The following is a 26,777-nucleotide window of genomic DNA, read 5'->3' as shown; positions in this document are numbered from 1 at the left end:
CTATACGAGGGTGCAACAAGACACCCATGCACACATAGTTTCCCATTTATGCCAGCTGGGTAAGACTCCCAAATGAAAACACTCATTCTGAACGTGTCAGCAAACACCCTCCTCTCCTCCCCCAGGGCACGGAATTAAAAAAAAAAAAAATGTAGTTTTTGCTATTTGGCAGCAAGTTAGTGTCTACTCAGCCTGGCATGGGGAAGAGGGAGGAAGGGGAATTGAAAGTTACTTGCAAAGGTATAAACAATCAATAACATCTTCTGGCAGCAAAGAAACTGAGACAGGGAAAGAGCAGAGAAAAAAAGAAGAGGCCTGAACAGCAACACTGGAGACAAAATCCTATTTTTATAAGCAATATTTTGGACCACTGATGCTCATTTGCAGGAAGGAAGATTCCCCTTCCTGCCCTTTTTGCAAGGTCTCCGCAGGAACCTCACACACCTAGCTGCACAGCGTTGTGCTTCTCAAAGAATACACAAAGAAGGATCAAGTGCATCCTGCTGAGATGTGCACCAACACCAACCACATTGTGAACTTTGTTTCACTGCTGGTTCCCATGCCAATGAGATTATTGAAATTAATTCTACTTCAAAAATGAATTTAGAATTCAAATAAAATAACTTTACTGCATAGCATTTTAGCAGTTCCACTGTGGAATTACATGGCTCACATTGCGCTGGGGATCAGATTTGATAATGGCAAGAATTCCTTCTGTCCTTAAAATTTATAAATGCACAAGCACTATACTGTGATTGACTTAATTCCCTATTCCAGAGCACTGAGACGATATGCTAGTATAAGCTTAAGAGAGTATTTCTACAAGGCACTCATTTAACTCTCCAGTTTTTCCCAGTTGTACACTGGATGTAGTAAAAAACTATGTTTTTACCACTTACATTTAGAAGTCCCTGTTATACAATTCGAGTTTGAAAATCTGAACTAACATGGACAAAAGCAGGAAAAGGAAACTGAAGGTTTAACAAAGAAATGAAAATAACCAATAAATGAAGACCTGACTTTTTAGATCTAGAGTAGGAAAGAGGAGAGCATCCTGCCTCCAACTTTACATTTCTTACTTAACTAAATCCTCAAAGGGCAGAAGACAAAAAGCATCCAAAAGGAAATGACTTGCCCAGAATAACATCGCAGATTGGCAGCAGAACGAGCAACAGAATCTAAGGCCTTGCCAACATTGCCTCTAACAACTGCCGCTTGGATGAAATTAAAAAGAAAAGTTTGGAAAGCAGGAGGCCCATCCAAGGCATATACCAGAGATGAGCAGGGGTAGGAGGTGATGTGAGTAGAAAGAGGACTTCAGGAAATATCCTAGAGCATGAAGTGACAAGTACAGAGGAAACCTCCGTAAGGGAAGAGAAGAAAGGAGAGGAACTGCACATAATCCTGAGGCTCTGAGTGACCAGACAGGACAGAAAAGCTGTGGAGAGTAATGAAAAAATGAGAAATAGCTGAGCAGGAAAGAGTTTTAACACAGTTAAAAAGGAAATGGCAAGTCATTCACATGAAGATGGAGACAGACAGGAAGAAACACATGCCTAGATACAGGGGAAGAGGTCAGGAGTGGTCAGTAGATTTAGGAGATTTAAGTGTTTCTGACTGTTCCAGAGTCCAGTCAGGAATTTGCAGGGCTATTCCCAACAATCACATAACCTGCTACTTCTCTTCAAAAAGTCAGGGCACCTGTAGGGTTTGTATTTGGCAGAATGACAAACCTTTTAAAGGTCCTTCAAAATATATTACATATGGGCTTTGGATATCATTACAGTATTTAGATTTCCAGACTTTTAAAAAGGTGCCTCCATTAGATCAAAACCAATCTTGACTGTAAGGGATGGGCACTTTTTGCACTGTAAGGGCACAGTTTGGAATCCAGCCACACATTGTATTTTATGAAGACAACATATTTCAAGATGCCCAGCTTGAAATATATACAGTAGGTAGTCTTAATTTTCAGTTTACAGAAGAACTAAGTGACTGGAAGTATCTGAACATATTTTGATCAGGGCAAGAGATTCTTGTCACAGATAACTTTCTGGATTATCAACAGAATTAAATCAAGGCCACAGAATTCTGTTTTTGCATCTATAACAAGAACAAAAAAATTGTTTTGCTTAAGCTAATGATGGGGTTTTTTTTGAAAAAAGGCTCGTTATTATTTATGTGGCATAAACATTCACAAATCATGAATAGAAGTCAAATGCATTAAGTACTTGGAGCACTTTCTTTTTTTATTTATTTATTCTGGAGGCGCACACTTTTAATCAGAAACATTTTGTATCAGGGAACAGAAATGCTGTCTTAATCACAATTAAAACCCAAAACACTAGAACTATTTACAGAATTTGTCATGGTCATTCTCAATAAGTGTATTCAACTCTAGAAGCTAAAATCTATTTTCACTCAACATTCACAGCTAGCATGAACTCATATGTTTGAAGTGATAAAAACATTATTAGAAAGATAATAAAAGTGATAAAGACATTATTATTAGCCTCTGACCAATGACGCATTGCCTGATAAGCATCAGTAATAATCTCTAATGCTGAGATACTTCACAAAATCCATGTGAAGAAAATTACTGACCCAGGTGGCTGGCATAAACACTACAGCTCTACAAAAATGAAAAAGAGCAAAACACTAATATATATGCTACAGCATGACGACATCTGGGGACTAGTTATTAGTCAGGAACAAAGTTGGCTTCCTGTTATTGTAAAATAGTTTATGTAGACTCAGTACCTCTGTTATGTCTCCAACTGCATAAACGTGAGGAACAGAAGTAGCTTCGCTGGCATCAACAATGATCTTTCCAGTTTCAGAATTAGTTTTCACGCCAACTGTCTCCAAATTGAGAGTTTTGGTGTCAGGGACTCGGCCTTAAGGAAAAAATAAATTAATGTAAAAATTATTTGAAAACTTTGGCAAAGTTGATCTAAAAAACTGGCATTCCCCATCATAGATTTCCAAGTCCATCATGCTACTTGATGGTCCAAGTAGAAAGCAAAAGCAAACCAAATGATGGTGAAAAGCTGTAAAGGTGGAAAGTATGGACATGAATTCCTTTGTGAAAGAAGCTCTATTACCATTGCCTTTGCTTAGATTACTTAGAAGAAAGGTATCCTTTAAAAATGTGCAGGACACCATCCACTGCAAAACATGCAAAAGCCAGTTGATTTAATATTTATCACATATGCTAAATTTAGTTCACAGGCAATATGAATACATATATAAAATATATATGTATGTATATATCTAAAAATAAACAAACCAATAAGCAACTTCTACAATGAAAATTACCAATAAACACTACCCGAAAGGCACTCAATACTGACAAACAGCCTGCTGCACACACTTGTGGACACAAATTACTGGTAATGCTGTCCAACATTAAACATTCCTAAAGTCCTTTTTTCTTCTTATCTTAGACACCTATTTTAAAGCTTTTTTAATCCCCTCAGCTTGGGCAAAAGAGTTTTATCAACTTTGCTCTAAAGCAAACATCTTAATGCTGAGATATTTAGGTCAAACACTGTACAAACATTTTGTAGAATTTAAAACTATTATTTTCACTGGATTTAAAGGTGAATGAGGCAAATTCTACTGAGCCTGGATTTTATTACAGCTTCTTCTTCCAAAGATTTTAAATTCCATCTCTTCCATAGGATTTCTCTCTCTAAATTACATTTCAAACTGTACACCTTTAAAAATATTTTTGTAATGTTTTCTGCACAGAGTTACCACTAAGATCACCAAAATCTTGATAACACTACACTGAACTGCTGTACAGTTACTAGCACAATGGGTCCTGATGCAGGACTGGAATATTAAATCCTATCCAATTTTTCAAATGTATATGAAAGTTAATGCACACTGTCAATTTATCAGGTACTCCCAGAATTTGTAAGGACATACAGGGTCACATGGAGGATATTACCAAGCATGTCCAAATGAAGGAAGTTTTATAATGTTGCATCCATTTTCAGAGGCTATAAATGGAAATATTTCTATCCTTTGTGTGGGAGTCATGATTTTGTGTTTGATGTTAATACAGAACTATAGCAAAGCAAACCAAAAAGGGAAATGTGTTTTCATTACAAAAACAAGTTCTTTGATGTTAATGTAGGAAATTATTAAACAAAAGGAAAACCTGGCTTGTCAATACAGATCTAATTATATGTAAACATATGATTCACTGCTTTATACATCTGCCATATAGCCAGACCCCCCAAACAATGTCACATCTGAATGCCTCTGTAAAGACTTCTGTGTATTAATTTCATCTGGTGAAACCAACACTTCCTCTGGGAGTACTGACTGAAGCTGTCGGCACTTGGCTATCTGTCTGTCTTCCCTTCTGTTGTCCCCATGGGATGCTGATCTGCTGTTCCTTCTCTGCCCCCTGCTCCCCAGTCCTGATGCTATCAGGCAACAAAAATAATAAACCTCCAGGACCTTATCTTGGCTCGGATGTGAAACAACTTCCTACCGTTGTATTTTTTTGTGTATTGAGAGTAAAGCCTGGATATTCTGCAAATGGACAGCTAATGGGGTTTTCTAGTTTCCCCTTTTTCCTGCCAGGCAGAGCCAAGAGAAAGCTTAGCACGCAATGGTAGGCACTGAAAAGGAAAAAAAAAAAAAAGAAAAGAAAAGAAGAAAAAAAAGAAAAACCGTCAATAGAGTCATTTAAAGAGCTGTGACAACAACAACAGCTGAGTTTATCAAATCTGCAGGATAACACTTAACCTTTCGATTCCAATCTATTTTAACATGTGTACAGTTTGGTATTAATAGCTAAGAGTTACAAAAAAATGTGTTGCTACTCATAGTGAAGTTTCTCTCCCAACTTCACTGCCTAAATATTATTTCTGAAAGCAATAATAAAACATTAAAAACTGAGCCGAAACTTTATTGGCCTTTAGCCCCATCTGGCTCACTTCCATAAACTAGAATTATACTTACTCATCTTGCTTCACACCAAATTGACTAGCTTAGGCTCATGAATAGCCAAAGTGGCTTGGTAAGTTTTAATGCCAAGTTCAGGAAATCCTGACATTTCCCAACATTCACTTACTTGTATTATAGAATCAGTTGTTACTATTTCTTAGTAGTACCGGATGGGAAGGATATGTATTTCATTCCCACAACTTAAGTTTTTTTTACATTTACAGCTTTAAGAAAGGACGAGTTTATAGCTTCTTCCTAAGATCCAGAAAACTAGACAAAATCCTACCAGGCACAAAAGAGAGATGGCCTTTTTTTTGTACAAGTCAGCACATGTGCTTTTAGTTTGAAGATGCCCAACTGCCCTGAAACGTAAAGAACGAGGAAAACACAAGACTAGCTTTAGCTTTTATTCAAAACAGCAAGATGTTATGCCAGACATCTAGGAGAAAGATGCCAGTTCAGATCTGACCCTTAAAAAGCTTACATGACTCCTGTGTTTTTAGTACTACACCATAAACCCATCTTTAAGAGACCCCTAAAGTAACTACACAACTCTGAAAACCACACAGGTCTCCGTGCTCAGGACCTGTCCCCATTCACTTCTGACTTTAAAAGAAAAACAAAGGCAGCATTTTGACCTGGTTTTGTAAAACTTAGCAACATGGCTTACTGAGGAGGCCATCAGCCAGCCTACCTACAGAGAGAAACAAGAGGCTGGTTAAAGCACGTATCTCAAAAACACACCAGGTTGGTCAGACTGTAACGTGGCAACTCTGTCCTATCACCTGCTGAGCTGTTCTAGGAACCAGGCTCCCACTCCCAGTTAGGCAGGGGCAGCTCCAGGTTGCTGTGACCAATGAAACTTTGGGTGCAGGACCTACCTCAGTGAGACCGAAGCAGCTAAAATGAGAAGAAGCCATAAAAATTGGCACAGTCAAGTAAATACGTAGCAGCAGTAAACCAGGGATAGCATACTCCTGCGTACAGTAAGATTTCCCAGGGTGATAAAGGCACAGCTGACAGCAGCTCTGCACAGCTTTTATAATGGGTCTTTTGCAGCTTCTTAATCACAGAAACTGGAGTGGTCTGTTTGCTCCCTGCATTTGAAAATCCAAATCAGAGCCAGCCAAGCATTTCATTATCAGGCACATCAACGCCTGCAGATTCTGCAGGGTGGTTCTTCCAGCATAAAACCTAAATCCAGCGGTCTTCTCCATGTCTTCCCTATACATTTGCATTTCAATCCATCACTTCATCCCCTCTACCCAATCTGTGATCTCAGGTTGACCTTGATCAAGATCTCATTTGTTTTCCCACAGTGTTGGTACTCTCTCCCATCTCGTTCTGGGTGTCTAACACACTCCCAAATCAGTTTCATGACCACTACCTTTTCCTCCTCCAAATCCCTCCTGAAAAGCCATAGGCCGTTCACAAAAACCCGGCCAGCTGATAATGGCCATGAGGACCAATTCAGCATAGCTAATGCTCAGATTAGAAAAAATATTGACTACAGTAGGATTAACAAAAGTAAAACAAACAAACAAAAACCCCCACACATTCAGAAGCCTTACACCATTGATAGAAATGTGCGCCAAGGTTACAAGGATGTTTTTGAACTTTTCCTCCATTACTGATAGACTCTTAGCATGCCCGCCACAATTGGATAAAAGATCTGACCTTAGTCAGTGCCAGGGCAGTAACCGGCTCTTTGCTAAGTCTGCAAGGCTGTACTCTTTCTCGTAGCGTTGATTAGTTCTACTGACTATTCAGAAGAGGCATCTCAGCAGGGAGCTTGTGGCTGCCATGGTGCAATCAGTAATCACCCAGGCATCACCATCCACTGTATATTGGAAGTTATTTGCATCTGCAGACAAAAAGCCAAGGAGCCGTCACTTTGGTCTCACTGGAAACAGAAAAAAGAAGAGCAGCTCCAAATGCTGCATAACCAAACAAAAACCTTACAGCGCGGGGCAGACTTCTAACAGTTGTAGTTGCTGTATTTTCAAGGTCCTTTGCAAGGTAAAGTGGGCTAGAAACACTTTCTGAGAAGGAAGCTACATTTCTCTTTACATTAATTCTCCCATGTTAAGCTTGCTATAACCAAAGGTTTTGTATGTCCTTAATGGCTGTTTCTGCAATGTCAAAAACCAGTACCCATGATCCACTACCAGATGTGGTCACTGGTTTCAACCTCCGATACACTTACAGGTGAACGGAACCTGTATTCTGCAGAAAATGTCACATTAATTTTACTGGTATTATGAAATTACTTTGGAGCATTTTCCACCAGTCAGTTTTTTATTTATTTATACCAACCTCTCGGTTTTGAAGTTAGAGACCAGCCACTGCTTATCAAATCAACGTGATCTGATAGTTCAGATTCCAAAATATTCTCTTGTGCATATTAGAGGCTTAGCCTAACATTTAACTTTTCCTCAACATGAAGGAGTGATTTTGGTAACTGTGAGTTGGTAATATAACTAGAATAAAACAAGAGTTATATTCAAAGTTTGTGAGTAGGTTAAACAAAGGACAGAAGCAACATGTACCATCCAAGCTCCTCTAAAAGCAAACAAATTACTGGAACATTAAAAATAGCATTGTTTAAATCTGGCTGAATGTCATTAAAACAAAACACTGGGGGGGGGGGGGGGGAGCTAAAAGCACCGGCTGATGTAATCAGACTGACAATTTTCATTAGGAATCCAGAAACCACACCTTACTAAGATAGTCATGAATTAAAAATAATGAGAAAGAGACATAAGGGGAGTTCAGAACAAAGACCCAGAGTCTAAGCAAACCAAATCACATTAGCACTAACAGTTTTCTGAGATCAAACACGGTGCATTGTTTTCTATTGAACAGTCCAAAGGTTAAAAACTGGATGGCAAAATTTGCTTGCAAAGAGGAATCTAAAGCCTATCCTCTTTCTACAGGGGCTGGCAGAGTTGTACTCACGGGAGATCACAGCAATATTCCACCATATGGAAATTTTCAAAGAAAATCTCCAAGCTAAATTTCTGTTTTTTTAGTTAATCCAAACTGATTTGGTTGTAAGATTTGAAGAAAACTAGTGTAAAAAAATGTGATATACTTAACCCTTTCTTGATATTGAACAACGATGATCTTATTTTACTGCACTACAAAATAAATCTGCCAGGCATCCAGTCTGACAAAAGGCAATGTTCTTAACAGCATAGGATGTGCAACACCTGATACCTTTTCAGCTTTGCAGAGAGCTAAACGCATAATTTCTTTTTACAGCAAAGATATTATTTCAAAGGCACAGTGGCTTCCTCTAAGCCTGCAAATGCAAAGGAACTTGAGAATGGTTGTTCCACTGCTCCCATCAGGGAGATCACTCTGTTTTATAAAGCCAAACTTTAAATCTGGTGCTGCTCATGGCTCTCTTTATTAAGAATTTACTAGCACACTGTCTCACTTTCTCTGTCAAATTAATTTTGGATATTTTATAAACACCTGCTTAGTTTAATCATCAGTTCAGTGTTGCTCCTCCACACAGCAAGACCCAATCAGCTATGAGGCGATTAAATATCTTTTCAAGGACTCTGTGAATTACCTGGACAAATTCCAGTTACAACAGTAATGTTTTGTCATCTACTGCGATTTCAAATGGAAATACTACTTGTCAGTTCCTGTTACATATTAGCTGTGTTGCAGCTGCAACATTCAATCCACAGGCTCCAGCCCTCTGATAGGTGAGGCAATCCCTGTATATAAAGCTTGATCTCCTGCAATTTTGCCTCACAGATTAGCAGTTGCATCTATTCATAAGGTGTGAAACACTACTCTCTTCTTTGGATGAAGGCTCTATACTCAGTCTGTGCGTGCATAGACTTACCATTGTTTTGTAGCTCAGGTACAACAGGCGCCTATCGTGGAAAGTCTTTTTGAGCCCTTAAGAGCACGGGGAATATTAAATTGATATTAAAAGTTTATTGCTTTCACACTTTGCAAAAAATTCTCAAAAGCTTATCAATTCAGGATATTTCTCACACGAGCAGAAGACAGCACTAATAAAAGGCGGGACATTAAAGGACAAGACAGACAAAAATCAAATAAATATCAAGAAAGATCTGTTTCAGCGATCTGGAATGCAATAGAGCAGAGTCACTCAGCAAGGTAACACAGACCTCTGACAGCTAACTACAAAGGGTTTGGATTGAAACCTTTACATGTAACTCTGTTGCGCTGTCAGTAAAAAATTTTAACATTATTCATAAAATCCTATTAATCCTAATAAAATCCTACTAAAATGCCATGATGCATTTACAAAAATCAAGGAAGTATCTATGACAATTCAGGCTACAATTAGTTAACAATAGTGGCTGCTTTCTAACTAATTCTACAAGCTGACTTTCTTCAGTCAGCATTGTAATTGGCACATCTGCAGACAGGAAATCCTCAACACCACCAAGTTTCCCAGTCTATTATCTGAGACACCTGGTGTGGGTGTGTTGATACAGAGAAAAACAATGAATCATGTGGACTGCACATCAGTTAACCAGCTTTAACTGTTAATGTGTTTAATCCTTAAGGGTGGAGCGCAAATTTGAACACTGGAAGAAAAAAAAAAAAAAAACTCAAATGTTTCATTTTGCCATTTCTAAATATGGAGTTTAACTCAAGTCTATGACAAAAATTATAATGTGCTCTTTTGCACATCAAAGCCATGCAAGGAGTCACACTACAACTGACTTGCAACAGTATATCATTCAACCTTATTATAATTAGAGTTAAAACAAGATTTTTTTGGTATTATTTCAATTTAACAGCTCTTATTTCCATCTTTGACAAAAGTAAACAAATTGACTTGAAATTTCACAGGTGTGACTCCACATCAGAGTACACTTTTACTGGAAAGTTTGAGGAATATCAGATACCGCATTTAGAAACCCACAGTTTTGAAGAACTTAAATTCATCTCCCAATGAATATTTTTCTACAGTTTTTTGATTGTCAGAGCTCCAGATGGCATAGCCTTTTTTGCTCTAGGCAAGCACTAGTGTCTTTGGTTATGATGAGCATGATCCATTATTAAAAGCTGTTTCTACAATTTATAAAAATCAATTATACTTCTAAGAGAACATTAATCACAGTAATCCAAAGAAAAGGTCAAACACACAGCCTGCTCTGTGTTTGGGGTATCAGGAAGATAGAAGGTCGACCTAACCAGGGGAAAGGAACAACTGAACTGTGGATTTAATCCGCTGGGCAAAACACAAAATGCTGCAAATGAGATGTTCCTATCTCCTGTCATGGATCCATTCTGCGACCTCAAGAATTCGAAATGTTCACCTTCCCCAGGTGGAACAGTGATGCTTACCCTGCTTCTATGAAACAGTAGTGTCAGAGAGAAAGAAAAAAAATACATTTATACAAATGTAATAATTAAAAATCAGTTTCTTAAGCTGCTGGTAAAACTGATTGTTCTTCAGTATCAAAATAGATTTCTTGAGCAGCAAGTTTAAGCATATTTACTTGGTTTGGTAGATGCCATCTGTTTGCCAAATATCACTACTGCCTTTAGCCATTCATTATTAATCTAGAAGTGCAGATATTCACAAAACTTTACAAGCACAGACGACAAGAGGCCTCCTATTCCAATGGGCTTGCAGTCTATCTGAAGCAATGCAGGAGTTGACGGCTGACTGATAACAGCAGAAAATGAGCAGCCTGGGGAGGCAATGCAGAAAGAGTATTTTCTTTTCTGCAGGCTGGAGCCTTGTACCATATATCACTCTGTGTTAAACCTTACAAGAAGTAGCACTTGAATCAAAGGAGTTAGAAAATAGATTTAATGCCTGTTCCTGGTGATTATCCTTATAGCTAGTTCCACAAAATCCTTTTACACCGATTTACTCTGATTTAGGCATCATATCTCAGACCCCTCAGAATCGAGGTACGTGGAAGATCCTAAATTGAGTTCAAATGCCTCCAAGCTGCCAGGTTCCCTAGGATGAGCTTGGATTTTTAGAAATAATTGTTTCTCTTTCTCTGAAGCGGATGACAAAGCACTGGAGCTATAGTAACAAACTTAGCAGGCACAGTTTAGAAATTCCTAAAAGAAATGGTAGCCTTCTTAAACAGGGTAACAGAAACTTTTAGTGAATAGCTAAATGAGTAAGACAGAGTGTGGACTTGGAGAACATTGACTGCACCACAGGAGTTGCTGGTGTTCATGCTCTCATCCTCTAGTAAATGTGAGGAAGAGTAAAATGACTCTCATTTACTGCAGCTCATGCATAAGTAATTACCACGGATTTGTTTCATTCACTGTAACTTTCATGTGTTTTTAGACTGTAAGTGAACCAGTGAGGCACGGAAGAAATGAATTAAAAAAAAAAAAAAACAGGCTGTTTGGCCCCATGCAATACAATGAGGGGACTTCATTTTCAAAATAGCAAGCATTGCAAATAAACATTAAAATAATCAAGTTTACCTACTGCCCACATCACCGTGTCAAAGGAATCTGTTTCTTCTGTGCCCAAGTCAGTATTTCTCCAGGTGACTTGTAATTTGTTGTTCTCCAATTTTTCAACTTTGGTTGGGATACATTTCTTTAAAAATTTTGTGCCATAAGATTCCATGTGCTCAGTTACTAAAGACGACATTTGCTGTTGAGTAGGGGGGAAAAAAAAATTGTTTAAACTTAGATATATGGTCCTTTTAATGCAAAACCCTCCTTCAGCTGTCTTCAAGAAAACCAGTAAATACATCTTGCATTTCAAATGTTCTGTGTCACTGAGTTACTGTTGCATTGCTAACACATTGTGATTTGTTGAGCCACTACGTATTTGAGACCTACAACTCCACCCTTGCTAGAAATACCTGTATCCTAAGAACATTCAAATTATTTTCAAAAAGGTAAAATATCAGATGAGTAACAAGGTTGCTTTTACATAATTTGACGCATATACAAAAATAGCATCTACTGCAAATTCAATTTAACATTGCTATAATTACCATTTTCTGGCAGCTTGAAGGGAATTAAACACTTTCCTAAAGCTAAGGAAGAAAAATATTTCCCTTTGCCGTAACACCTGTCATTCCACTGCAAAGATGATGATTCACTAAGGTTTCCTGGAAAGTTCTACTACACAAAAGGAAATAACGCTTCTGTCCTAAGAGCATGTTTGAAACAATACCACACCACAGTCAAGTAGTGAAGTGCCACATTGACAGGTTTATCCAAAGATGTCATTGATCCTGATTGTAGTAATTTGGTTTGCACTTTGTCACAGGATATGTTTATTACTTAAAGGCTATTATCACAAAACTACTCACACAAAAGAACTACATGCAAGCTGCTGGCTTACAAAACTTTATTTTCAAAGTTGTGATTAAGTAATACGAAAGCAACAGCATTATTCCTCTTCTGAAACGCCATATCTCACTAATCGTTTTCCATTAGACTTAGTGTGGTTACAGCCTGAATAGAGTTATTTTATTTCTATTCCCTCTTAACTTAGAGCTTTCCAGTGTGCTCTTCCTGCCTGCAAGGTCTAGGACATCAAGGTCTTGGAGAAAGCCCTACTTTAAGTGTTTTATGAAGCACCACAAACACTCTTAACACATTATTCCCTGCTTGCTTAGATCTTGTGCTGTCACAGGTGTAGATTTCTTCAAAAATGAGAGTAAATCCCAAGCCACACTCTTGTACAGTGTTTCGCAAACTCCAGTACACATACCACTAGTTTTAAGGAAGCCACTTCAAAGTGGTAGTGGCTGACATGAAACCACAAGCTGTCACTACCCACAGTGATACTTGTCACTGCTGCGGCTATCAGCAGTACTCTCTCCTCAAAACACGAGTTTGGGAGCACCTATCCTAAACTGACTAACAAAGCATACACTGTGTTGTTACACTTTAAAAATAGTTTTCCTACAGCCAGTGTGCAAAGCAGTTCTTAAGAACGAGCCCACAGCTTTATCACTCTTTCTTCAACTTCAGCCTGTAAATGTTTTTGCACTATTGCAATTAAGCATTAAAAAAAATCCTGATTCATGACATCAGGAATAATTAAGTCAATGTGCATTGGTTTCCATTCTGGAAACATTATTTTCAAGTGATTAACTTGACAAAGTTTTCACTCTTGAAGCTGCAATTTCCCAAGGTCATTTGCCCAAGAAAAAATTTCTTGGAAACTTCAAAAAAAAAAAAAAAAAAAAAAAAAAAAAAAAAAAAAAGGTTCAGCCCAGACACGAGTGAAAACCCAGAACTTTCTCACTGTTCTAAGAACAGTGCTGAAACTTTTCCTTCAAAGTGGTGATAACACCAAATTGTGCGGGGATGGAAAATCTACAATCACTCGTAAAAGAAGTACTCTGCCTACAGATTTAGGAACCAAGGAGACTATCAGGCCATCAATTAGACCATTTAACCTGTAAACACACAGTACAGACTCACATCCCAATAATGTTTTACTGGATCCAATAACTTGTCTTTAACCTGCTATACCACCAGCTCTTGCTTCTCTAAGCAAATCTACATGCTGCGCAAATCCCACATGACACTTTTGTTTTTGCTTTTTCCTTTTATTATTTTTAATTGCTTTTATTCTCATTATACCAGACTGGGATTCTGGCCAAAACTCTTTTCTGTTTTGTCAGCACAATCATGACTATTTGGCCTTTTAATAAACACTTGTAAATTTTTCCCAATTTTGAAATACACTTTTTCTGTCTTAACTTCTTTGCCTGACTGATTTTGCTCATAATTTTCTCCAGCTCAGGGTTGAGTGTCCACTGAAATCACCATATATTTTTTTCACTTTTTGGAACTGTCACTGTCTGTCTTTTTTGAAAGCATTAAGGTCAAGATTTCCAGTTCCTATGTTACTACAAACTCTCTGCTTAGTGATTTATTTTTGTTCCTCATAATGAACTCCACATTGAACTACTTCACGTTAAGAGCAATGCTTTATTTTACAAATCATTATTTGTAATTCTTAGAAACTCTAAGTTATTTTAAAGAGATCATCTAATGCTTTTCACAGTGGGATAAGCCAGATCTCTCCCCAGCTTCCTGACCTTTCAAACACTGCAGGAGGAGAGGGGAAAAAGGAAATCTAATTTTCTGAAGACAAGATCAAGAGATAGATATGATAGCAAAACAAGAGCTAATATTTATTTGGTTATTCTTCAGAAAGCACCTACCAGCAAGTGTTTAGAGAAGACTACACCACTTTGTCTTTAGGAGACAACACTTACCAAACATATCTTTTGTTATATTTCATATATGTATGAAGATGCAACATGTTTTGTACTCACCTGATCAAACCCACGAAGTGGAATACTTCTCATCATGACTGTAGTATCCAATCCAATGCCCGTTAGAAAACCAGCACACTCAAGTGAAACATCTGGTGAAATATCAGTTAAAGAAATATAAACAACAACTTCATATAAATGCAATAGAAATAAGGGAAGTACACAAGTGGGCTTTTTTCCTAGAGAAATCAAGTTCTTCTCATATAGGCAACACCTTCAGCATGCTTCTGTTGTCCATTCAATAAAGATCCATAGCCTTAGAATACTTTCCTCATAGACAGGACTGTTTTTAAGGCCCTCAGAATTCATCCTCAGCTGACCTGAATTCCCACAATGATACCAAACAGAAAACTATTACTGTATATTACCAACTTAAGTACAGGGCATGAGCAAAGGAATTCAGAAAATTGAGTTTTTATAAAAGCTCCAACTATGCTTCTTAGAATCATAAATCATTATAGCTTTTCAAAGGATACAACTGGCTCCAACAACCAACCTGTCATATAAAAAAAAGGAAAGAAAGAATAAAGCAGTGGAATGAGCTTGTGCATATTTCCGCACAACTGAAATAATTTTCTGAAGTATGTATGGTTACAAAATTATGGGTTTGAGCAGTGGACCTGCTGTTGTTAGATGGGAAGAAAGAATATGGCTTATCGATCCCAACAAAGAAAACAGTCTACTGTGTCAGATTTCATCCAAGCTTATTTTATCAACAGAATAAAAAGTAAACAGGCTTACAAGAAATATGGAATCATTTTTACATTGCAAAGAGACATTTAAATACACATTCTGAAAGACAAGCTGAGGAAAGCCATAAAAAAAGTAAGCGCAACTAGCAAGGTTAAGACGCATCACATATTTTTTAAAGGCCAAGCAGATGAAGCAAAATATATTCCACTTGTGCTCTAAGATATACCTCAGTTGGAGGAAGAGGAGTGAAAACTGACACTTCCCCCCCAGTGCCTACTGCAATAGATGCCTGGTCTTTACAGGGCCTCTCAGCACCATTGCATTCCAGGCAGTCACTATAACAAAACAGAATGGCAATAAAATGGGAAGCTCTGGGAGTTTTGTGGTCCAACACCATTTCTCCCCAGAAATCTTACCCAGAACCGTGCTCAAGGGAGTCCTAAACATGACTAGAACATGACAGAAACAACATGGTGCTGTGTCTTGGATGCAGAAAGATGATTACTGACCTGGGAGACATTTGGCACCCAAATTTACGAATCTGGGATGGCAACTGGGTGGGCTGCATCTTCAAGGAAGATTCTCCTGCCAGTTTGGCTATTAATTACGCTCAGCTCTTCCAAGCCACACGGGGAATGCAGAATGACAAACTTGATTGTTTCACAAGCATACTAAACCCTCTTCATGGAATGAAATACTTCCCTATCCTCAAAGATCACTTCTAGAGAACAGATATCCTCAAAAAGTTCTCCTGCTACCATTGCGGTAGCAAACAGATGAATATTCAGGCAGATCCAAACTGTTCAAAATATAAGTGACTTAAATTCTCTCACTTAAAAGGGATATAGAGACAGCCACCTGTCAAACATCTGGAGAATACTGCACATTAAAAGACAAATCCCAAGATAGAGAAAACTAAGATATGGATGACCTAGTTAAATTAACTCTCTGGTTCTTTGGAATAAGTAAGCTGATGTTAGAACGGACAATTCTAAAGACAGTACTAATTCCTATAGATAATAATAGTGTAATTTGCTAGATTAATGCTATAGGTCACTGCTGAAGCAATTGGAAATCAGTTGCTTTGCAAGAGCTTGGTGACAGAAACATTCCTAAAGTTATTATCTGAAGCAATGCTAATGAATCTTGTTAAGAGACTGGAACTTTCAACTGTCCAGCACTGCATAACCAGTGAGCTCAGTGCATCAGAGCAAGATTTATCTTAACAAAACAAAACAAAGGAAATCTAAGTACCCTGCCCCCTCCCCCAAAAAAGCCCTTAACACTTGACGAAAGTAGACTACCTAGTGGAAGAGACTTGAAGAGCTTTACGCTGCTATTTTTTTCCCATGCAGTACAGCACTGAGCACTTCAGCATCCCTTCATCAAGTATGCATACTCCTAGCAACAACCTTTATCTTTAAATAAATGACTAACATGCTAACCTTCTTTGAAGATGTGCATTAGTTGCCCAGCGTGGAAGTTAGAATTCAGACTATGATCTTACAACAACAAAAAAATATTGTATATCAGCAGATGTAACACAGGGATTCAGGGTGAATCTTTTTTTTTTGTCTTTTTTTTTTTTTTATGTTAAGCGACCCTTCTTCCCTTTCCTCTCCTCTGAGATAGTAGACAACATATAAATATAGAGACACTGCAGCAGTCTTGCCTGAACTTAAGTGCATCTCAAAAGCTCTACAGGTACCTTACTAATTAGTAAACTTTTTTTATTTTTAAGAAAATTTAATACAAGCAGAAATTAAGCATGTTTTAAATTCTTAACCTTCCTATCAAGTAGATTACAGATCCACATATAAGAACTTTGAGATTTTACTCACTGCTAAATTTTATTCTGTTTTATAATCATCTCTTTTTTCATCATTTTATTTATGCAAATATCAAATATTTGCCCTTCCTGTCTTCAAAATTTTGTGTACTTCACGGTTATAGAAAATCTGTTTAATGGATTTACCTAAACTACTGTTTCTCAAACAGTATCCACTTTGGATCTTAAATAAAACTCCAGTTCCCACCTCTCCCCATATTTCGCATCCTTTCAAAGAATTCAAAAGAATACCACTAAAGTTGCCCATCAACACTTTTAATTTATGATGAGCATCAACTCTCCTGCACAGCAGTTTCTATGTCTCTCCCCATATGCACTCTACTCTGCAGCAGTCCTCTCTCCTCTACAATATCTCCAATCCTCTCCTACCCCGATACGTCTGCTGGCTACACGAAAGGCAGCACATTTGGTCACTGCCCAGGAGCTAAATGTGGGTCTAACCAGCCCGTCAGTCGCTGGATCTCAGCTGCTGGACAGGCTGCACTCGCATGCCTTTGCTGCTCATGTGCTGTGCAAATCTGTTAAAATCTCATTTTGGAGATTCACTCCATGTAATATTTGTGTACACTTGCAACAAGGTATAGCTTCAGTTTTTGAATTGGGAGAAACCGCCCCCACCCCCATGATTAGGGATTAAAATTCCCCGTTACTATGAAGACAGTGTAGAATGCTAGGCTTTTTCTGACCCTGTTTTTTACCTGCGGAAGTGCATGCCTTCTGAAGAACTGTCATCTTAAAAAATAAAAGTTTGACATTGGGGGATTGTTTTGGCAGGGGGGTTGTTTGTTTGTTTGTTTGTTTTAAATAGATGTCTCTCACACTGCCATACCCAAAAACTTAAAACAAACAAACACACACAAACCCCCCGGACTTTTGGGGGGATGGAAGAAGCACAGTTCGCCAATTGCTTTTTGGAATGCTAGTGTTCATGTTTTCAAACTTCTCTTTTCTTTAGAAATTTACTTAAATCAGAAACTCAAGTAATCACACGGTTTTCACAGGTAATTTGAAGTTGGGAGCACAAGCAGTGGTCTCCCCCTGTTTAGCAAAGTCACAGAATCTTACTATACCTTTTACCGATATCCAACCTCATTTAACTGCTTTGAGGAAAGTAAGTTTTAGCATCACAGATGATAATGGCAGCAGAGAGAACAGTGGCACAGAAATAATCCATTAAATAAAGGCCTTTTCCTACAACAGCTGTTCCTCAATTAACTCAACGGCTCTAAGTAACAAAACAAAACTATTTTTGCAAAACATACTCTGAACAGGTGAAAATTCAGAGTAGTCAGATCACAGGAAGGAATACATCTGAAATAGCAACCTATGCGCTAACAAACATCCCATGCTGTTTTGTATTCTCCCTTTTTTGCTTGATTCCTGACTGAAGTAGCATACACAAGTATGGTGCTTCACAAAATATATTTAACATAAACCCTTAAATCCATGGAAAAACACACACAAACCAAAGGCTAACATAAAAAAAAGTGTCATATGCATTGGAAACTTTTCATAAGGAGGTATCCTCAATTTAAAATATAATAAATTTAAAAAGCAATGACTTTCCCCTCCACCCTGCCCCTAGAAAATCTACTGGTTTACAGGCTTAAAAGGACAGAGATGTTGTTCATACAAAGACAACAAGAGCCTTAAAATTTAAAATATTTTACAGGTGAGCATGCATAGCAACTGAAAAACAATGTTAAGAGGTATAATGTACTCCACAGACAGGAAATCTGGCTTCTTTTTGGCCTTGCCACTGACTTGCCATATATCCCTAGGAAAGTTATTATTTCACAACACTGCCAAGAGAGAAACAAGCCCAATACTTGGCAATCTCACTCTCTTTTTCTCTCTCTCTCTTTTTTTTTTTTTTTTTTTTTTTTAATGCTAGGCCAGCAGAACAGAACACTAGGTGAAACTCTGGCTTTTGGCCTATACCTCACTCTAAACTAATTTGCAGCATCTCCCAAGAGAGATCCTTTTAAACTTCCAAAGAGTAGAGATGTGGGCTGCTGCTGGGTGAGCCCCAGAGATGGCAGGCAGTGTAACAGATGTGTTTTCACACACACACACACACACACACACACACACACACACACACGCTCTATTCATCCTATAATAAAAACATACAACTTCTGGAGGCGTATAGAGAACAGGTTAAGATAAAGAGATTAAAATCTGCCAGTCTGGGCTTTATGTTTGGCAAACAATTTAACACAGTAGGAGACATTTTCCCAGCATTAGGACACCTGATTTATCTGTAAATGGACGACCTTCCCCTCTTTTAGCATATAGCTCCTGGGAAGCACTGCAAAAAAACACGCTCTGCCCATAAAGAAACATCTACTGGAGACTCATAGGGAACAGAATGATAATTTTTGTAATTTGGGCATATGTTTGCTTTTTCTATCTTTAGATGAAAAATAGATGCCACTTGACACCCATTCATAACATCATCAGCACATTATTTGCAATTTCTCCTACAGACTAGATGGTTCTTGGGCTTTGTCAGTATCTAACAGAAAAGTTTAGAAAGCAGAACCTACCCTTCTTCACACCTGCTCAGTCTCTCACTGATTCCGAACAAATTTCAAAACATCTTTTCTAACTCACTCTGCTAGGATCCTTCATTTCAGGAGTGAGAATTTCTTCCTAGTGTTTATATATCCAGGGTCTCTTATGACTCCTAGGTTTGTTGGCTAATGGTTTTCCTTCTTTTTAAAAAACTTCTTTATATGAATAACTACAGGACTGACAGTTCTGTATCCCCCAGCCATACAATTTGTAGCAAAGATATGTATATACATATACATTTTTGGAGAAAAGAAAAGAAAAAAAGTAGAACACAGTTCAGACTACGACAAAAGGCATTAAACTGAATCTTGGCAATATTTATAATTGATACAAATCTGACAGAAACCAACCTTTAACAACTCCCTCCTTCATCTGCTAGGACACAGTCTGATAAAGCACAGAAATGCTACTGTAGCCCCTCAAGGCTTATTTTGACTAAAGCTTAGGAATGCAACATATAAACACTAGACTCCCACATTACACTGTTACAACTTGCATTAGTAGCAACTGGACAAAAGCCACATTTTCACAGAAACATCTTACAGGGATAAATCTTGTGTTTAGGTTTAAAAAAAAAACCCAAAAAACAAATTTCCTCATATAAGTCATGCTCTCAAAATTGAAGAAGTGACTGATATACTGCAAATAACTGCAGATTTAGTTTCCTTTTTAAACTGTACTGTGGAGCCCTATTTATCTATTTGATGTTTAGCTTAACACATACATCATTTTTATATAAGAAAGTCACAGCTATGAATGGCAGCTCTATCTTATTTCAAAACACCAGGATTATGTTGGTTACAAGTCTTTTTTTCTAATAAATACTTTGCCTTTTCTAGAGTTGCTCAATAGAGAAAAGTAAAAATTGTATTATCTGACTTTCATGCTAGTAACTGTGCATTTCCTAGAGCAATTATTCACATCAAGAAATTGCTATGTAGTGCAATGCTGCTTCAGGATCTTAATGTGTTAGGTACTGTATAATATACAAAACAGAACAGACCGTGGCTTTTTAGTATTTCCATTAAAAAAAAAGAATTAGCATTTCAATTAAACAATAGCTCCAAAGCACAGAATAATGGCAAAGATCACTCTGACGTCTCATCACGCTTGCCTTTCTTATCAAAAGTATCAACACTTAAGAGAACATAAATAAAATTATATTGGGTTTTTTTTCCTAATTAAGAAGTAACTCCACAGCAAATATGAACAGTGTAGCCTTCATTTAAGTGTATGCTGCCCTCTTCTGACTTCCACATATAATTGCTACAGCAAACAAGTTATCAACCTAAAATGGTGAAAATTTGAAATTTAATTTGATTTTAGAAAAGAATATTCACGCCAAAACACTCTGTATTATTTACTTATAAAGGCTGGTAGAGCAATGCTGACATGTAACAAAACAAACTCTCAGAAGGAAAACAGAAGGAGAGAAAAAGTGGTGTATAAAAGTGACACGTAATATAATGAAAAAGTATGAACACCAGCATCAATTAAAGCCATGGCAAGGTAGCTTACGTTTTTCCAGGAGATTCTTTTAGCCAGAAGAGATCATCGCTTGTGATTCCATACTCCAGCGCACCTGCAATCTACGAACAGACAGGTAAAATCTTGAATCTACAACATAAGCCCTGGCAGCAAAGACAGCTATCAGCATCTTGTGTTGTATTAAGAGAAGCATAGCCACTGGTCAATGGGAGCAATTATTTCCCTTTACTCAGCACTAATTAAACCTCATCTAGAACACCACGTCCAGTTTTGGGCTTCCCAATACAAGAGAGAGATAGATTGATAAATCAAAGCAAGTTCAGCAAAGAGCTATCAAGATGTCCAGGTGCACATGGCCTAGGAGGAAAGGCTGAGGGAACTGGGCTTGTTCAGCCTGGAGAAGAGAAGACTCTAGGAGGACCAAATAGCAGCCTTCCAATACCTGTGAGGAGGTTATCAAAAAGACAAAGCCAGGCTCTTCACAGTGGTGCATGGCAGGAGGACAAGAGACAATGGACATGAACTGAAACAGGAAAGGCTCTGAGTTGATAAAAGGAAACACTTTTTCACCATAATGACAGTCAAGCATTGGAAATGATTGCCCAGACAGGTTGTCCAGTTTCCATCTTTGGAGGTTTTCAAGACCTGACTGGATAAAGCCCTGAGAAACATAGTCTGACCTCATAGCTGACCCTGCTTTGAGCAGAAGGCTGGACTAGAAGTCTGTTCCTACCTGAGTTATCCTATGATTCTAAGCAACACTGACCTATTACATTGATACAAAATATCTTCTATGGAAATTTTTTTTTCTGAAAAGCCCATGCTTTATACAAAGGATAAAATTTTCACACTCAACACAAGTACAGAAATCTTCTACGTATTACTTTATATTTACATTTTTTATCCCCCAAACATCCATTATCATCTGTAACAAAACAATAAAGTCATTAGAGTTGTCAAATGGCAAGCGTAACTTACATGCGTAGGATATTTTGGTCTTCCTCCAGTGGCAAGGACAATTTTCTCTGCAGTAATAACAACCTACAAACAAAAATACACAGTCAAAACCAAGCATTTGAAAACCTTCTACCTGTCTTTGGATTTTAGCTATATACAAGCTAAAGTGATAAATGAGAAAGCTGGCACTACCTTCTGCTACTGATCTGAGTCACTGACCAGCAGTACATTAAGAAAGGTTGGTTATATAGCAAAATAGTGTAGAGGTTTCTTGTACACATTCTCAATCAGTTTTCCTTTTAATATTAAGCTTAAAATTGTTCCCATGCTGGACTAAATTCTGATGACTATTTGGAAGGAACAGTTGTGCATACATGGCAGCTTTTTAAATTAATTTAGCTTAGGACAGTACTCTCAAACCACACCAAGTGACTTCTGTCTCTCAGGCCCAGAGTCAAGGCACCTCAGAAGTGACATGTTTTTGGAAAATGGTAGGCATCTGCCCCCAAAACTTTTGCTGTCTCATGCTGATATTAATCAATAACACTAGATAATTACCGTTAAAAATGTGATAAAAACGCATGCCCAGCCTTTTGCTAAACACGTAGGAGGGGCAACTACTGTTATTTGACCTAGATGCTTGAAGTCAAATGCAGGACATTCAGTATCCATGACTCCTACACATAATTTTGTATGAGAAAACTTGAGTGCCTTCACAATTAATCTGAAGGAGAAAAACATCTATTGGAGTGATTTTGATCTAATGCTTAGACCAATAAGGAGATGCTGGTCCTTTTCACATCTCTTGACATCTGTAAAAACCGTATGATTCTGACCAAAACAAACACTCTCAGTGCTTCCATCTGCAAGGAAAAAGTAATGGCATCTAACTGACAGGCTAGGGATCGGGGGTTCAGTAGGCAACAAGTAAGCTCCTAAACACCTTCTCTAAATCAAAAATGCTAAACTCCTTCACCAAAAATGATACTGAATCCATAAAGCAATTTGCAAAAGTCGGTTCTAGCTTCTCCAGTTGATCTGAAAATTGGTACATAAAGACCTGAACTGCCTCAAGTGCAGGTGAAGAAATCAGTACAGCAGCTCACCTCTTTACCTGCTTTTGTTAAACCACGGATTGTATGTGGATCTGAAAAACTCCCTTTGATGTTGAAATATTTCACCTTCCTGTTTAGGAGAAAGCAGCAACAAACATGCACACTTAATGAGAATGAATAGGAATGAAATGGAATTAGCTAGTCTTTTCATATTTGAAGGGCTAACAAGGATAGCAACTAGGCATAGAAAAGAAAAGGAAGGAACAATCTAATTGCATAGCTGATTGTTTTCTGCCCTGCCATACAATTTAGGTCACTTCATTCTTGTGTCACAGTTCACTCCTCTATATAGCAGAGAGAGTAACCTTGCAACATGTTTAGACATCAGATTGTTGACCTCTTCGAATGACAGATGCCCCACATCCATACATCCCCACATATCAATAGCACCATTATTTTGTTATAACGCTCATTTGACAACACATGAAAAAGCAGCTTCAAGATTTGTTCTGCTATCAGTAGAAGTCACAAAATTATGTATCCATTAAATTATCAATTAACATCGTTTCTCTAAAGAAGGAACATGACAATTCACAAACAAACATGAGAAAGGCCTGCATGCTGAAAAGCTTGGAACCACGTCAGCGCTGAACACAAACGTTGTAACTATTTTAGTATAGTATTATCTGTGTGCTTATTAATATGGCATGTAATTTGTGGTGGACAAGTTTGAAATAATCTTAAAAGAAACCCTAACTATTTAATATTAATGCAGAATCTCTCCCAACTAAAGAGAGCATTCTCTGATCAGTATGCTGTTAGACAACTTTCATGTACGGTCACTTTCAGGGACTATTTCCCAGAAAACAAAAAGGAGAGGAAAAAAAAAAGATCACATTACATATGCTGGCAAGGGTACCTACAGTCTCGAGAGGAAGGGACTTACAAACTCAAAATACTAGCTGCAACAAGAAATTCCAAAGGCAATTCAGCAGCTCTACAAAGAGAAGTGCTCTTTGTTTATGGGAGGAAAGATGAACTTCAAAGTCCTATTTACTTGTCTTGTAGTTGTACTCTGTGGCCCCAGTTCAAGGATTTCACATAATTCTGAACAGCTTGTGCCATCACAGACCTGTCACAAAAGAAGAAACTGAGCATTAAACCATCATGTTACAAATTCAGAAAATGCATTTCAGCTGCATCTCAGGCAATTGCTAGAATTAAGAATGTTCTACAGTAGTTTTTGTTATAAAAGTAAATTATCAAGTTTAAATAAACATAATATGTGCCCTGTTAAACTAGTAAATAGGGGTTGTTTTTAAACAAAGAGAAGTCTAAAAAACTTTGTGCAAAATTCAGCTTCCTAACTGTCCTTAAAAAAAAACTGCAACAGGGACAAGTTCTGTTACACATCAACAGCACGCAAGAGCAGATAGGGACAATATTCTTTACCAGGTATGTTGAACAGGTTGGGATATATTCCAGCCATAGTGTTGGGCATCTTTAAGGGCACTTCCTAAAAGAGCTGCTTGATGCATTAGCTTTTTAGGAATGCAGCCAACATTCACACAAGTTCCACCGAGTCCCCATTTGGTTCCTAAAGGTAAAAAGATTTTAATGGAGCAGGTTAGTTTAACTTAACGCAGTTAGGTTATTGATGGAATTAGGTTATTCATACAATTAGTTAAAAATTCTGAAACAGCACACAGTTTGCTATCTCCTACAGATCAGTTTCTAACTCTACTTGCATTATTTTATTTTGATGAAGAACATACATAACTAAATCTTTTCCTTCTAAGATTCAAGAAATCTTAGGATCTTCCCAGGGCTCAAAAGATCAAATATGAATTACACATTCATATCTGCTTATGTGCAGATCTTATTTTACATACAGTACAAGTAAAGCTTCGCCCTGATAAGATTCATTCACTTAAGGAACTGTAAATGACATTTTGACAGAGATGATTAGTGTTCCCATCCATTTTAAGTGCAAGGTCTACCACAAATGGTAGCATCACACACTGCTAATGGCCTTAATGTGCGGAGAAAACAGGCAGAGCCGGGATGTTATTGGAGGTAAGGAGCAGTAACAGCAATCTGGGCTTAAGGGCTTTTACTACAAGCAACGCAGGCAGTGTGGCTTTGGCCATTTTGCTGCCTGGAGCAAGCTGGTCTCCTAGGCAATCACCTAATTCATGTGTGCAAGTATTATCCTAGTATCTCTCTTCCATACCTTGTGGAGAAGGTTCCACATAATCCAAAACAGCCACTTTCCTTCCAAATTGAGCAGCTTTAAATAAAAAAGCAAGAAAAGATATTTAGAGCGGGGAGAAACACATGAACCTAAACATCTTTTAGGTCAATGATACAGGAGATGATAGTAGGTGGCTTACACTGTTTAATGTGACATACCAGACTATGGGCCCAGCCTGCCCATGTGGCCAGGGGATCTTCCAGAGGGCACTTAATAACCTGGACTAAGAGTCTCCAGCTTCCACCAACCTTAAAACACATCTCAACTCAAACTGTACATTAAATAACCTTGTAGGTTATTGAACATGTTACAAAGGCAGAGGTTCTCTACAGAAGTTAAACAGTTTGCAGAAACTGTCCTATTGGACTGTTGGCTTAACACATAAATAAGTGAAAGGTATAATAAATAATAAACAAAAATTACAGTATCTATGGAGGAGAGTATTTCACAGCAACAGTGAAGTAAAAGCTTATTAGAAGTTCCTATGACAACAGAGGAAATACATTAAAAAAAAAAAACGAACAAAGAAAAAGAATAATAGGAAAGCCAAACAAGATCACCCCATCTGGGAGTGTGAATTAATTTGTAGATTTACTGTATAGAGTTGAGTTAATGATTAATGTGCAGGGACTAAACTAGACTACATAGAAACCTTTAGCATTGTTAGTACCACTTCTCCCAGTTTCCATAAGCTCACCTTAAGCTAAAACAAAGCTTTTATTAGTTATTTATACAAACCTTCTTTTGCACAAGCAAGGCCTCCAGACCCTCCACCAATTACCAGAAGATCATACTTGCTTTCTCCTGTGGAGACAACGCAAAAGGAAAGGGCTGAAACGGAACAGGTAAGAAAGATGGCAGAGGTATGTTAAAAAGGAAATACCAAGAAGTATACTATTTTCACAACTGATTATTGTTGACTTGCGTTTTAATAATTTTACTAGCGAGTTGTGTTTTATCAGTGTCCTGTAGCAATCTGAGAAAATCGTTAAACTAACCAGTCTGGTTTTGTGAATGAAATACAGGAAATAAAGCAATCCAGGAGAACTGAAAAACAGCTCAGACTATACGCTATGTCCCAATCAACTTTCTGCACGATTAGGCAATGGCAACCGCAATTCCCACGCAGGTCGTTTGTTCCTCCATCACGGCCACCATTTCCACGGGAGCAGTTTTCCGCGGCTCAGCCTACAGGGCTCACAAAGCTTGGCTGCGAAGCAGGGCTTGCGGCAGGGGCTTGGCGGAGGCCATCCCCACACACCGGGCTGCGCCGGCCGAGCACGTTTGAAGCAGGAGAAGCCCCACAGCCGTAGCTGTGGGCTAAGGTGAGCGATGAGGCGTTTTCAGCGATGGCAGCAGGGCAACCCGCGCTCCCCCAGAGCTGGGGGCGGCTCGGGGAGGACACCAGCGCGCCGCCGCGCCCTCACGCCTCTGCACTGGGCTTCGCGGTGGCTCAGGCTGGGAAGGCCCACAGCTCTCTGTCACGTTGGATTTATGCTTAAAAAACGCGTTTTTGGTTGTCTGTGGTGAGCCTCACCAGACAGCCCTGCCGCAGGGGTCAGGCCGCCGCCGGGGGGAGGTTTTGCCTTCGTCCTGCGGCTCCCTCAGCGGCGCAGGGCCGAGGGAGGGGGTCGGGGAGAGGGCCC

General features: G+C 38.3%; 1 protein-coding gene across 3 annotated transcripts in view; it reads right to left on the bottom strand.

The window, feature by feature from the left end:
- Window positions 1-26,777, bottom strand: part of TXNRD2 (thioredoxin reductase 2) — a 38,713-nt gene that overhangs the window by 11,673 nt on the left and 263 nt on the right. Inside the window, exons 1-12 of one of the 3 annotated variants that reach the window (XM_064522122.1) lie at window positions 26,669-26,689; window positions 25,870-25,935; window positions 25,111-25,167; window positions 24,330-24,474; window positions 23,935-24,009; window positions 22,929-23,007; window positions 21,844-21,906; window positions 20,896-20,966; window positions 14,735-14,754; window positions 14,259-14,350; window positions 11,428-11,602; window positions 2,761-2,897 (exon numbers count right to left, since the gene is read on the bottom strand). In XM_064522122.1, the coding sequence (XP_064378192.1) occupies window positions 2,761-2,897; window positions 11,428-11,602; window positions 14,259-14,350; window positions 14,735-14,754; window positions 20,896-20,966; window positions 21,844-21,906; window positions 22,929-23,007; window positions 23,935-24,009; window positions 24,330-24,415 (798 nt within the window). In that variant the 5' untranslated portion in view covers window positions 24,416-24,474; window positions 25,111-25,167; window positions 25,870-25,935; window positions 26,669-26,689. Of the gene's footprint in view, window positions 1-2,760; window positions 2,898-11,427; window positions 11,603-14,258; window positions 14,351-14,734; window positions 14,755-20,895; window positions 20,967-21,843; window positions 21,907-22,928; window positions 23,008-23,934; window positions 24,010-24,329; window positions 24,475-25,110; window positions 25,168-25,869; window positions 25,936-26,129; window positions 26,611-26,668; window positions 26,690-26,777 lie in introns of those variants that run through there. The other 2 variants (XM_064522121.1, XM_026106874.2) reach the window with 2 other exon arrangements.

The sequence above is a fragment of the Dromaius novaehollandiae genome, chromosome 17, assembly GCF_036370855.1.
Source record: "Dromaius novaehollandiae isolate bDroNov1 chromosome 17, bDroNov1.hap1, whole genome shotgun sequence".
NCBI lineage: Eukaryota > Metazoa > Chordata > Aves > Casuariiformes > Dromaiidae > Dromaius > Dromaius novaehollandiae.
Note: the sequence above shows the minus strand (reverse complement) of the source record. Positions and strands in the feature narration are given on the sequence as shown.